The 14747-nt window shown below is 37.9% G+C and overlaps 1 protein-coding gene across 2 annotated transcripts; it reads left to right on the forward strand.

The window, feature by feature from the left end:
- The first annotated feature begins 1532 nt into the window (after window positions 1–1532).
- Window positions 1533–14513, forward strand: prune (prune exopolyphosphatase). Of its 2 annotated transcripts, none has more exons than XM_053634721.1 (8): window positions 1533–1726; window positions 5009–5116; window positions 6503–6696; window positions 9386–9570; window positions 10123–10281; window positions 10457–10551; window positions 10974–11132; window positions 11304–14513. In XM_053634721.1, the coding sequence occupies exons 2-8, from the start codon at window positions 5015–5017 to the stop codon at window positions 11697–11699; spliced, it is 1290 nt and encodes a 429-aa protein (XP_053490696.1). In that variant the 5' UTR covers window positions 1533–1726; window positions 5009–5014; the 3' UTR covers window positions 11700–14513. The 2 variants fall into 2 exon arrangements, with proteins under 2 accessions (XP_053490696.1, XP_053490687.1); XM_053634712.1 differs by having other exon boundaries at window positions 1535–1862.
- The last annotated feature ends 234 nt before the right edge of the window (window positions 14514–14747 follow it).

A 14747-nucleotide genomic window follows, 5' to 3' on the forward strand; every position in this document is an offset into this window, starting at 1 on the left:
TTATTTATATAAATTAATTTCTGAGTCTAAATTATGTGCACTTGATCAAACTGATCCTGGATAATATTAGGAATTCTTTCAGATTCTCTGTCAACTTTTTTTTGTACTTAATTGTTTAAACTTTTACTGTTTATGTCTGTAATTATTGTGGCTGCCCGGTGATTAAGTGTAAATTTCTTTTCTAACCTTTGTTAAACTACCCTGATAAAAAAAAATTCAGCTTGGTCTAGCCATCTAACCAGCTACCAAAGCAATGGAGTTGATCAATCTGGTATATTATCTAAAAAAAATTTTATGGTAAGTTATTTTCCAGTTGCCGCCTTATTATTTTTATTAGTATTAATTTAATTAAAAATTGATCAATAACTAATAATCTGTACAATAATACAATATATGTAAGACCTAAGAATTTGTGCAACTACTATACAATATGTTCCACATTATCCTTCGCAAACCATGTCTGCCTTATCCTTCCTTTGTGTACAGGGGCACTGTTATGCTTAAATAGGTTTGGGTGCCTTAGTTCCAGTGAAGGGAAAGCTTAAATATTACTGCATACCAAGACATTTTATAACAAGTGTGTGCTTCCAACCTAGCGGCAGCAGTTTGGTGGAAGAACCACATACTTTTGTCCGTATACTCTGTTCTATTTGCCTTACTGCTGTGTTGTTTTGGTAACTATAATTCATCTGCGATGTAGCATAATCTGTAGTAATTCAGAAACCCTAACCGTGATTTCCTTTCTATGAGCACTTACCAGCTGGCAAAGATGGTCTACTATAGTAGTATAGAGTATAGATTGTACCATGCTTTGACGGAGAGATTTCCATGAGTCATGCTCGTGACTCTCTAGCAATTTGGAAGGTGGCACTGTGGTGTAATTTTAAAGGTGGACTTGCCAAAACCCAGTACGAAAAGGAATGCGGGGAGGTTTTTTTAGGGGTTCAAGCCCGAATGGCTGTAACCCTATTGTATTTGTAATGATTTTTAGGGGTTCAAGCACGTAGCTGATTGTGGCCAGTTGGTGGCGCTCTAACAGAACAAAACATGAAATTTGCACTAAATGTGGGACCATTGGTTTAATAGACTTGATAGATAACTAAATATTGCAAGAATTGTCTTTGTCCAAGGTCTAATCAGTGTATATGAGGATAATTGAGAATATTGAAAAACATGGCCTCCATTGGTCAACCAGTGTTCAGCAGCTAACAGACAAGCCGATATATATATATATATATATATATATATATATATATATATATATATATATATATATATATATATATATATAAAATCGGCGAAATCGCAGTTGTACGTAAGTGTGGTGCACGGTCTCTCGCCGTGATGTTTGTTGGTAAACGAGATTTTTTAATTGTACTCGTGTTCAACACACATAAATCGAAGAGCGCTTTGGCTGAATGCGCATTGTGATGACGTCACACGACGCGCCTTCGTCCAAATCTGCGGTATTTTTTATTATTTATTTATTTATCATTTTAAATTGCAAGCTCCTTTGGATATTGCGGAGTCTGTTAGATTTTGTGTTACGTTCTGCCATTGGAAAATCCTGGAGGGACTGAACAACCCATCTTGTCGAAGTTCACCACGTTACAGTCAAGTGGCTGAGTGTTGCCCGAACCCGGCGCACAGTGATTACGTCAGCACGCTTGTCAAACTAAAAAAAGGGAAAAAGCAGTGAATCGGCACAATCTATTGCAGTGCATTGGTGAGTAAACCCCACAAACACAGTTTACCAGGAGACGACAGTTTCATAATCATCGAGGACGTTTCGGTTCTGGTTTGTCCGGAGGTTGTGTGTGAAAATGGAGGCTTATTTAAAGAGCTGTCGGGACGTGCTTAAGGTAAGGACACGCTGCGTTAATGACGAGGTGCTGCCCTCAGTTCATTCACATTTACTTTACTGAGTTCTCAGGGTCGGTTAGTGGTCTACACGCTGCATTGTCTTATTCTCAGGAAAACGGGGTTGTGTTGGGATTAATGTGAGATATCTGTGGCCTGGGTTAAGCTGTAGAACAGCGGAACTCGGGAGAAGTTGACCGTTGCACCGAGAGCGTCGTCACGAGCACGCACCCCGAGGGCAACACTTCTACAGTGCCATGTTGATTTATTCAAACTTTTAATGCTATAGCTGTAAATATGTTTTTAATGCCAATTATCCGATCTTCACAATTTAAATATGTTTCCTCTCCATGTTAGGTTATGCTTCGTTAAATCCTGCTCCCGGGGGAGTAAAGTGTGTAAACAACTCTGTGGGTAGACACACCCACCCACCAACCGCCTCCCTCCTCCCCAACAAACACACACACATACACACACACATACACACACACATACACACACACACTCTCTCTCTCTCTCTCTCTCTCACTCTCTCACTCACTCACTCACTCACTTGTTTAAGATCAGACTCCCCAGGGGTTCAGGGATCTAGTTTTATTTTGTTACAGTGATGTGAATTAAATTGTATTTGCTATTGAGTTGTTAGCTTCATTAGCCTGTTTTACCAGCCACTTGACGTGAATGGGTTTAACCCAAACCTCAATAACTCAAAAACAAGAAAGCCTATAAATAATCTGTGTCCGCTTGAAATTAATGTCTTCTAATTAGATTTAACCCTGTACTGCATGAATTATTAGTTTTACATCAGAAATGTTTTTTTTATGGATTTTTATTACTTGAATTAGTTCAAGTAAAAAAAAATTACAAATGTGACGTGTTTGTAGAGGGGTGAGTTGGTAAATTGTTGCCATATGGCAACAATGTGCACTGGTGGAAAGAAATAATATAGAATATACAGTCAAATAGTATAGCATAATAGTCAAAAATAACACCAAATGCATGAGATGGCACTTTTGTTATGTCAACGTTAAAGCCCCCTTTTCCCAATTACATAGGAAAATAGTAGTTTTGTATTATTGCCTGTCAAAAGATTGGTGATAAATTAATTGTTGCTATGTGGCAACACCACGCAGTAAAGGGTTAATAAATAGGCAGAATGATATTGTATACATTTTATATAATGAGTCTAACTTTTGAATAGTTGGATTGTGTTCATTAACAAATCTGTACTCCATTTAATGTATTTGACAGTTTCTGAACTGTAATAGTAAATGAGTCATGGTTATTTCACATGCATTTCAAAGGTTTGTCTGCTGGTGATTATTTACACAGGTTGAACAGAAAGCATTCATGTTGTGAAATCGGTGGTGAGTACAGCAAACAGTCAGCCAGATGTCAGTGGAGAAGAATATCTTATCTGGATTTCTTATTTAAAGGCTTTTTGACATCTGGAGTATTTCTATTCTCTTGAAAATACAAAATATGGCCAAAAGTTTGTGGACACCTTACCGACACTTGTATGTGCTTTTTGAACATCCCACTATAGATTTAGTTCTCCTTTAATGTTATTAAGGAGAAGGCTTTCCACTAGGTTTTGGAGCGTGGCTGTGGGGATTTGTGTCCATTCAGCCACTAGACCATTGGTGAGGTCAGGCACTGATGTCTGGGTTAGGAGTTACTGGCAGTGGACATTTCAATTACGCTGCTCACATTCTTCCATATTAACCTTGGCAAGTCATGTCTTCATGGACCTCGCATTGTGTACAGGGGCATTGTCATGCTGAAACAGGTTTGGGCCTCTCAGTTTCATTGAAGCGAAATTGTAAACTCCAGCATACCGAGACATTTTAGACAATTGTGTGCTTCCAACATTGTGCCAACAGATTGGGGAAGGAGCGCACATGTGTGTGATGGTCAGGTGTCCACAAACCTTTATGGCCATAGTGTATATTACTGTTTTCATATCATGTCATGTTTATTCGGTGTTCTATTTAAAAGGAGCCCCTCAGGTTTAATGAACTGAAATGCAGTTCACAAAGGGAATTTGTTTGTATGGTAATCACAGTACAATCTGAAATAAAATTATGAAGCTTTTGGTCAAATAAGACACTAATTGGTGGCTGGTTGCTCCTTGTACATGGTGGCTACTAAAAGTGGGAATGTCTAGACTCTACACCATTCAATTTATTTTTGATTCTTTGATTCAGAGTGCAAAGAAGCAATTATACTGTATGTTCTTTATGCATAATTTTTAATTTAATAGCAGTATGCTTTTTTTGTGTGCGAGACCAATTGCTGTTTCATTTTCATCATAATGGCATAAAATGTAATTCCATGTAGTTTTTCATCTTTGCATTTTTTATATATATATATAAAGCTGTAGATATGCCAGTATAAAAGTCTGACACTTTGTGCATTTATACTGCATGATTCAAGAGAGATTTTCAATACATCAAAGAAACCCCCCCCCCCCCAACAGCTACTGTATTGTTTTAAGATCTTAAGCCACCAGTAATGGATGTTACATCATCAGTATAAAATCCAGTTTGCTCAGGTGTAACTGAATACCCCCAAATGTATTAGATTACTTGGTAGGAATCAATTGGTTGCCAAATACAGTCCACCATGCAGAACAAGGCCACTATGTCTGTGTCAATACAAAGAATTTGTAGCAAGAAGATTAAACGATACAGATATGTGACCGATAAACATATCAATAAAGCGCTTACTCACATGTGTAGTCACATAGAATGTAGTCACATTCCCCCCACCCTCGAGGTTAATGGTTAGGCTCAGTGAGTGGTAGAAAAACTGACCTGAATTCCTTCCTTCCAGCCTACAATTAGAGTGACCTTGAGATGGAAGTGAGCCAGTGAACATGAGTGCATTACCGTCAGCGTCAGAGGGACTGGCTCAGCAAAAATGCATTCTTATATTAAACTCAGTATAAAATTGACATGCTTGACCTTAACACTTTTCTAAGTGATAACTGATATTTAATGCTAACCGAGAATGGTAATTTCTCAGTGAAAATGCTTTTGCTGTTTGTAATTTTTTGACAGATGGCGGTTGGCCATTTTATGCTAAGCTGATTGCAGGTCTGTGGGATAAAATCTAGAGTTGATTCATTCTTCTGTGCTTCTTTTAGGGTCACATGAAGAACAGCTCTGGGCAGCTCCATGTTGTGCTTGGAAATGAGGCATGTGATCTTGACTCCATGGTATCAGCCCTCACTTTTGCCTATTTTCTGTCAAAGGTGAGAACTTCAGTAATTTATTCACTCACTGAGCACTTTTTATGAGGAAAATCTGTACACCTACTCATTCATGCAAATATCTAATAAGACAATCATGTGTCAGCAGTGCAATGTATACTATCATGCGGATAGTGACAGCAGCTTTGGGTAATGTTCACAACAACCATCAGAATGGGGGGAAAAAATGTGAACTCAATGATTTTGACTGTAGCATGATTGTTGATACCAGACAAGCTGGTTTGAATATTTCTCTAATTGCTGATCTCCTGGGATTTTCATGTACAACAGTCTCTAGAGTTTACTCAGAATGGTACAATAAAGAAAAAACATCCAGTGAGCAGCAGTTCTGCAGACAGAAATGCCTTTCTGATGAGAGAGGTTTACAGAGAATGGCCCAGACTGGTTTGACTGGTTCTGACAGAACGGCTGCAGAAACTCACATAATCACTCTGTACAATTGTGGTGAGCAGAAAAGCATCTCCGTATACACAGCACATTGAACCCTGAGGTGGATGTGCTACAACAGCAGAAGACCAAGTCAGGTTCCATGTCTGTCAACCAAGAACTGAAACCTGAGGCTGCAGTGGACATAGACTCACCAAAACTGGACAGTTGAAGACTGGGAATATGTAGCCTGGTTTGATGAATCTTGATTTCTGCTGAGACACACAGATGGTAGGATCAGAATTTGGCACCAACAGCATGAATCCATGGATCCAACTTATCTTGTATCAACAGTCCAGTCTGGAGGATGTGGTGTAATGGTGTGGGGAATGTTTTCTTGGCACACTTTGGGCCTGTTAATACCAATCAATCATTGATTGAATGCCACAGCCTGTTTGAGTGTTGTTGCTGACCATGTGCATCCCTTCATGGCCTCAATTCATCATCTTCTAATGGCTACTTCCAGCACCATGATACAAAGCAAAAGTCATCTCAAACTGGTTTCATGAACACAACAATGAGTTCAATGTTCTTCGGCGGCCTTCCCAGTCACCGAATCTGAATCCAGTAGATCACCTCTGGGATGCATTAGAATGGGAGATTCACTGCATGAAAGTGCACCTGAAAAATCTGCAGTGTTGCAATCGTGTCAACATGGACCAGCACCTCAAAGCAGTGTTTCCAACATCTTGTGGAATCCATGTCATGGAGAATTGAGGCTGTTTTGAGAGAAAAGCAAAGAGAGGCACCACCCAGTATTAGTATAATTAGTATAGCGTTCCTAATATAGTGTTTGGTGTAGATTGTTTTAGTTTAGCATATGAGTTTCATTGGTCTTGTATCGGAATACTTGGCATTTCGATATTGATGGCAAATTGTTCATCTAGATTTTGTTACAATGAAACTGGGAAATTATTTAAGTCCTCATTGTTTGGTTCCTAGACTATCGACTCTGGGAAAGCAGCAGTGCCTGTGCTGAACATCCCACGAGCAGAATTTCCCTTGCACTCTGACAGTGCTTTCCTGCTGAGAGAGAGTGGCCTGTCCCAGGACTACCTGCTGTTCAGGGATGAGGTGGATTTACACAGTCTGCAAAATCTGGTCATCACATTAGTGGACCACAATGTTCTGCCTGAGTATGTTTCTTCACTACAGAATTAACATGATCGTGTGTATACATTTACGTGTGGTTTTTTTAAGAAACTTGCATACAACACCCTCTAAATGTAGTAAAACTGGGTTTTACATTACACTTAAGGGCAAGTCTTTGTACCATTTAGATGAAAAATTATTTGAAAATAATAATGTCTTTAAATTACAACTTTTTATTATTAGTTTTGAAGCATATTACTCACAAACTACTAATAGATAAGGTGTTTCGTATTGACTTGAATGTACAGTGGGGGGAAATAAGTATTGAATCAAGCATCAACATTTTTTTTCAGTAAATATATTTCCAATGAGGTTATTCACATGAAATTTTCACCAGACAGTATTAACTCAAGAAATCTGGAAATTTAAAGAATTCACAACATTTAAAGTCCAGAAATAAAGTTATGTGTAATAAAGTGGAATGACACAGGAAAAAAGTATTGAACACGCTAAGAAAAAGCAGCTTTCCAAGGCAAGGAACCAGCTGAAATCCGTTAGTAATTATCCCTCCTATCTGTTTAAATTAATATCAGCTGGATTAGTGAATTGATGGTCTATAAAAAGGCTTTTCATTACCAAGGTGTTACACAAGAAACATCTCATGATTGGTAAAAGCAAAGAGGTTTTCTTGAGTTAATACTGATGTCTGGTGAAAATTCCATGTGAATAACCTCACCGGAAATATATTTACTGAAAAAAATGTTGACACGTTCAATACTTATTTCCCCCACTGTATGTTTGCAGTGTTAAGTTGTAGATCATTGGACCTTAAATATAGCTGCTGTACCTTTTGGGGGGTACATTTACGTTGTTTAGGGAACAAAAAATGTACCTCTACCTGCCTCTTTACTTTTTTTCTATTGAGGCAACCGACAGTTGAGGACGTAATACAGTTGAAACTTAAAGCTCTTGTAAGAAGCTGACATTGATATAGTGTTGAAAGACCAATTTTCCACCAGTTGACCAGAAACGTGTGCCCCAGATAAAGAGGAAAAGAGAACTGTAACTAAATAAGCATTAGTAGTTAGTTCATCTTGAAAGTTAAAAGGCTTGAAATTATAGTGTGGTGTTGACACTAGTCAGGATCAGGTAGAACTTCTTACACCACAGCACTGTGCTCACTTCTGATTACTAGGAAGGTGCAGGTTCATTTTCTGTTAAAGCAGCTCTTAGAGTAACAGTAATTCACTTGTTCATGTACATGGATCTGGCATGTTATTGTTCCTGTAGGAGCAACTTAAACAGGGAATTCTTATGGCGGATGCGTCACATAAACATGTTAAAATATGTAATTGTTGATATGGTGAAGTTTTTGATATGGTGGTGAGGAGACCTTTAGCATTTGTGTAATGAGGTGAATTTGTAACATTACATTTTCAGACACGGAAAAGTCTTCAGTAGAAAGAAAAGGCTTTTCAGTTTCTTGGTAAAATGCATTTTTGGTTTCCTCATCTTTAAGAGAGAGAAAAGGGAGGGACTGTTGATGGAGTCACTGTTTATAGCTGTTAACATAAGCGATAACAGGAACTTACTGTGTTCCAGATGTACAACAAGTGGAACTGTAAATAAATAAAAAGTATGACCTTGTTTCTCTTTAATTAATAATTCAATCCAATTCAATTTTATTTGAGTAGTGCTTTTAACAATGGACACAGTCACAAAACAGCTTAACAGAAATATATAAATATATAATAGTTATAATCTGCAAATTGCTGTGGTGTAAGAGGAATAAAACACGTTGGGATGTGATGTCAGGGTGGTAGTGATCACGCCACCCATAACTGATCATTTTTGTATAAGAGCACACCCCATTGTGTTTTGGCATGTCAGTAATGTATTTTGTTCCTTTGTTCTGCTTTGTCTGGCTGCCTGTAAGTTTACTATGTAACTTCATTAAATCCATCATTGTTCATAATACTGGTATGAATAATAATACCATGTGAGCATGCAGTAATATAATCTCCGTGTAAATTGTTAGTATTTTGTCTTCTGGGAGACCTGTAACTATCTTATTTAGCATCTGAAGAGCAGTACTAAATGGAAAGAAAAAAAAAAGATCTTTAAACAAAATAACAATTTACACTGATCATCCTGTTCAAAAGTTTACACCCCCTGGCTCTTAATGTATCATGTTGCCTTCTTGATCATCAGTGAATTGCACCTTTTGTAATAGTTGTGTACGAGTCCCTCAGTTGTTTTCAGTGTGAAAAGATGGATCTCAACATCATATAGCTGCTGTTGGAATGTGGTCAAATATGCAGAAGATGCTGGAAAAGCAATGTGCAGGACCTGGAGGATTTTTCTGAAGAACAGTGGGCAGTTTAACTGCTCAGGACAAACAAGGGACTCATGAACAGCTATCACAAAACATAAAAACAGTCATTGATTATCCAGGTAACGACACCCAGCATTAATAATCAAGGACATGTAAACTTTTGAACAGGGTAATTTTTATAAATGCAGCTACTATCTTGTCTTGTGGACTACATGTAAAGATCTGTTATGTGAAATAACTTATTCAGGGCAGAACTAAATAAATTTTATGATCCCTCTTATTTTGTTAACAGTATTAAGATTTAGCAGATTCTGCAAGGGGTATGCAAACTTTTAGGCATAACTGTATATATATGCGCGCACACACAAATTATATATCTCCATATATCCTTTGTGCAGTGCTGACAGGACATTGGAGAATGCTGTAGTGGAAGTCATTGATCATCATCGTTTAGAAAGAACCCCATCTCCTTTCTGTCCCGTCACCACGGAGACCGTGGGCTCCTGTGCCACCCTGGTTACAGAGCGCATTGTCCAGAAGGCACCCGAGCTGCTGGACCAACAGGTGGCACAGCTCCTATATGGTAGGTACACTTACTTAAAATGACACATTTCTCGCTAAATACATCAGTCGTAAATCAATAAATCCAATCATATCTTGCTGAATAGTGCGGAGGTTTTGTCTGGTGAAAAAGTAATAAAGATGGGTAAGACGGACTAGATGCTTCACTGACTTCAGTGCAAATAGCCAGATTGTTTGGTGTGCAAGGCTCAGTACAGTCATTAAACAGTATGGCTGATTAGCAGCCTCTATGGCAGCAATTTTCAACATGAATGCATGTCCTCACAGCGCAGTCTGCTGTTTACTTAGTCTAAAATCAACTGCATGAGCTTAGAGTGCTTATTTCAGACCCAGACCAGCAGACGAAAAAGGTTTAATCTTGTCATCTCCCTTTCAGAGTTGCATATTTTTTGGGGAAAAACACAATTTTATGAACCTCTGTTAATGTATAAAAATTTACTACATATTGTGGCAGTGTTGTTACAGTAACCAGCAAATTGTGAATGTAAATATATTTTCCATATATTATTTATATGAACTGTATGACAAACTTTTTTTTGTTGTGCGTTGTCAGGTACGATTATCACGGACTGTGTTAATATGGCACCTGAGGCTGGAAAAGTCACACCTAAAGACAGCCAATATGTCAGCCTTCTAGAGAGCCGCTTTCCAAAACTCCCTCGCCGGAGCATCCTCTTTCAGTCTCTACAGAATGCCAAGTTTGATGTGTCAGGTATGAGGGCAATCATGAAACAAGTTTGTTAAATGGGGAAATCATGAATCAATATTTAGAAGTAAAATGCGCCTCTTCCAAACATCTTTGCGTGACAAGATTGAATTAAAATCAAATCGCCTGTTGTTTGGTGTCTGTTGAAATAAGAAATATAAACATTTGTCATGTGGATCAGGCCTTAGCACAGAGCAAATGTTGTTGAAAGACATGAAGACTGTATCAGGAGGAGATCTGAGACTGGCTGTCAGTGTTATCTACATGACACTCGAGGTAAGTGATTTCACTCTGATTTTCTGCCGTGGCTTTTTGAATTTAGCCGGACTAAATCCCAAAGAAGAATGTGTGTAGCGCATTATAGCTGTAGCACTTCTTGTGTTACTTCTTGGGGGGGGTATCACATACCTTAGAATGACCGATCTTTATTGAGCTCTTGAAACTTGAAGCATTTACCATGATCAGATCACATTTTAACCATTTTAACTATTAATGCAAAAATCCAGGTAATTTTAAACGATTCACAATCTTGTCTCATACAACATGCATTTAGTCACAAGTAAATACATATCTTTGAAATATAAAAGTGTAAATAAATTGCCATGATGATGTGTGTTTCGTTGACAGCTTAATGGCTTATAGTTGATCATCCCCATAGTAACTTTCAATAGTACTGAAAAAATCCTTTGTGTTTTTAGGATTTCCTGCAACGAGAGTGCCTACAACAGGAGCTTTGTGAATTCTGTCATAAGCATAATTACAATCTGGTTGTGGCCATGACCATCTCTTTCATCGACAATAAGGAGCCTTTCAGGCAGATTGCTGTTTACAGCTCCAGCACGCACAACAGGGATGAGGTACCTTCAGAGTTCATTCACTTATGACCACATAACAGGACAGTGTTTCTCATACATTTTTCTGCAATGTAAAAATATAGTTTTGGAATCTTTTCTTTTTCCAAAGGAAAAATGTCATGAGATACTGTACATATGAAAATGTTGGCAGACCATGTTTGCATTTTTCAATAGGTAATCAAAGCACTTGAAAAAGCCAGGAACCCCCATCTGAATCTCAGTCCCATGAGCAGTCCATATTCAGACGTGAAGGCGTACGTTCAGGGCAACACACTGGCCTCACGGAAGAAGGTGTTACCCATCATTTCAGACTTCCTTAAAGACAGAGAGAGGAAAATGGAACAGCTGGAGGACCTGGACCTGGAGGATGAGTGCACACAAGAGCAGGGGGACTCTCAGCAGTGCTGTGAGGACAATGTGATTGAAGAGGACTCTGGTGTTCCTCCAACACCCATGAATAGTCTGGTCGAAGGCTGTCCTTTGGATAATGGTCTTCCCAAAATCAATGCAGACGTTCTGGTAGAAAAAGTCAGCAAGATAGTCACTGAGGAGGACGATGATGGCCCATGATGGTACACTAGTTTTGTTATGGATCCTCATAGCCTCTGATGTCGGAAGTTGGCTGTTGGAGAAAACTGGTTCTTCTGGTTCAAGTATGCACAGCATATACAGCTAACACAGGGCATGAAACATGAAACTGCTCTTTTCTGACTGAGGTTCATTGGGAAAGCAAACGTTCCTGGTGTCTTAGACATGGTACTCAGAGGTTAAAATAAAGAACTGATGTATGTTCAACATTTGGACATAATTATTTGTATTATTTTTTTTGTGTAATAATTTTTGCTTGTATTATTTTAGGCTGGCTGCTCATGCCATGGGTTCTTCAGCACATTCTATTCAGCAGGTTTATTTAAGAAATATTTCAGGTCCTCTGTCATACTAATCTCAATCTGACAAGAGCATAAATGTAGGAAGTAATAATAGTAGTAAAAGTTTCATTACTACTGATGGGATTTCATCATTTAAAGTGATCATCTAATAATCAATGTTTTTTATCTAAAGGCTGCCAACACACACTTGCCTTCATAAAGAACTTCATTATTCATTCAATGCTTTATTCCTTTTTTTTAGTAATCTTTTCTGACTTAGTATTTATAAACAGTCCTAGAGGGAAATATTGGGTGCATTAGATTACATTTAGCTTAAAGAAACACCCTTGAATATCATTCACTGTGGGTTTAAAAGAAAAAAAAAAGTATGGTTACAAATTTGGGTTTGAGTTTTAGTGAAGACCTGTGCTGTGCTGATGCATTACGCTTGCACTTATATTTCAGTGCATGAATAATATTCATATTGCTTACACTTGAACATCAATACTAGATGTTCTGCTTCCACAAGATATTACTAGGAAGGCACAGAAAGCATTTCTGATTTCAACTAAGGTCATCAGGTTTTAGTCACATCTGTGAAAGTGCACCTGTACTATTAAACATTTAACATTATCTATTTAAATTTTGCCGCAGAAGCAAAGTAATTTGATGCAACTGAACTGAAGCTCAAACTGCTTGCATGCAAACATAATCTTATTTCATGAAAAGACTTTTCTACTAAAGACCAAAGAGTATTAATGCAAGTATCAGCTTGTTCAGTATTCATTTCTACATAGTTAATTTGCACCTAGCTTTATTATCTTAATAATCAGTTTTTATACAATTAATTTCAGTGTTAATGCAGTTATTAGGCATGCCATGCAGGGATGGTGTGCGTGTTTTGTATTTTCTTTTACTGCTTGGGAGGAAAAATATTTTTATTGTTAAAATCAACTGACAATTATTAACTAGTATTATTAGCATGCCAAGAGATCTATTTATTATGGTTTAATTAAATCGAAATAAATTCTGCGGTTGATTGCATAGAGTAGTTATGTTTAAGACAATCAAGTTTATGATGTATCACAGGTATTGTACTGGCAGCTTTTGGATACATAACATTTTATTAGGATATTTCGTTATATTTTTAAGGACCCAACCTAAGTGGCATGAAACATGTTGACACGGGACATTGGTGAGAGTTTTTGTAGTTAAACAACAGGATAAATGTCAATTCAATCACTGTGAATAATTCTTGGCTGTATATAAAGGACTTGGAGGGCAACGTGTATATTTCGGAGAGTTCTACACAATGCATATGGCAGATTCTGTATGTACATTGTTGTCTATGGGTTTATTGTTTGATAGGGGAAGAATACACTCAAGACCACTTTATTAGGAATACCTGTATGCCTGCACATTCATGCAGTTATCTAAAAAGCCAATCATGTGACAGCAGCACAGTGCATAAAATCATGCAGATACAGGTCAAGAGCTTCAGTTCATGTTTACATCAAACATCAGAATGGAGATAAAGTGTGATCTCTGTGATGTTAACTGGTTTGGATATTTCAGAAACTGCTGATCTCCTGGGAATTCCACACACCGCAGTCTCTAGAGTTTACACAGAATAGTGTGAAAAACAAATGCATTGAGTGAGCGATAGTTCTGTGGGCGGAAAAGATAGGTCAGGGAAAATGGTCAGATTGGTTTTAGCGGCCTGGAAGGATATAGTAACTCGTATAATCACTCTTCACAACTGCGGTGTGTAGAAAAGCATCTCAGCATGCACAACACTTCAAAGCTTGAGGTGGACGGGATACAACATCGCCAGGAACAGGAATCTGAGGCGATCATGGGCACAGACTCATCCAAACTGGACAGTTGAAGATTTTAAAAAATAAAAATAAAAAATCACCTGGTCTTTTTACAGTCTTCGAAGGTCCATAGTCACCCTGATGTGGTCTTCTGCTGTTGTAGCCCATCCATCTCAAGGTCTGATGTGTTGTGCGTTCTGCTAACCAGAGTTTTTATTTGAGTTACTGTATCCTTCCTGTCAGCTCAGACCAGTCTGTAAATTCTCTGATCTGCCCCCAACCCCCAATGTTTGATGTGAACATTACTTGAAGCTCTTGACCTGTATCTGCATGGTTTTGTGCATTGTGCTGCTGCCACTTGATTGGCTGATTTAGATATCTGTATGGATGTGCAGGTATACAGTTGTTCCTCATAAAGTAGACAGTGAGTGTATATTTTCCTCAGAATCTCATTTAGCTAGCAGTCAATATAATATATCAAAAGAGGTGACAATTTAAGAGCAGAATTACACAAGCTGTATGGTTCACACGAAGTGTATATGTGGTTTAAATAACGCTAGACAATCATACACTGGTGTGTTAATCTTTCATCTGCCTGTTAATTCTAAGGCTTTTCTCAATTCAAGGCGTTGCTGGACCTTTAAAGTTGTGATTTTTTTTAAATGTAATAAATAAAACAATTGTTTGGTGTTTGCAAATATGATCTTCATTGCAGTGGACTTCCAAGAGGTATGGATAGATGATTATGAGAGCTGGCAATAGGCCAATAGTAGAATTTTTATTGTTAACATGCATAAATATTTATTTAATATTACTGAATGAGTAGGGAAAGTCTGTTGTCAGGGGCTTGACAGCAAAATCCCCAGTGTTAATTCAACTCTACAGGTGATAACACCTGAATGTTCATTGTCTCCACCTGGATACTGTAGATG

The sequence above is a fragment of the Ictalurus furcatus genome, chromosome 1 (assembly GCF_023375685.1).
Source record: "Ictalurus furcatus strain D&B chromosome 1, Billie_1.0, whole genome shotgun sequence".
Taxonomy (NCBI): Eukaryota; Metazoa; Chordata; class Actinopteri; order Siluriformes; family Ictaluridae; genus Ictalurus; species Ictalurus furcatus.

Bases quoted from the DNA above. Each gene is read 5' to 3' on its own strand.
- prune (XM_053634712.1), top strand. From the start codon at position 1,824: ATGGAGGCTTATTTAAAGAGCTGTCGGGACGTGCTTAAG. The intron at 9,571-10,122 runs GTAGGTACACTT...GTGCGTTGTCAG, and splicing joins GGTGGCACAGCTCCTATATG to GTACGATTATCACGGACTGT. The intron at 10,282-10,456 runs GTATGAGGGCAA...CATGTGGATCAG, and splicing joins TGCCAAGTTTGATGTGTCAG to GCCTTAGCACAGAGCAAATG.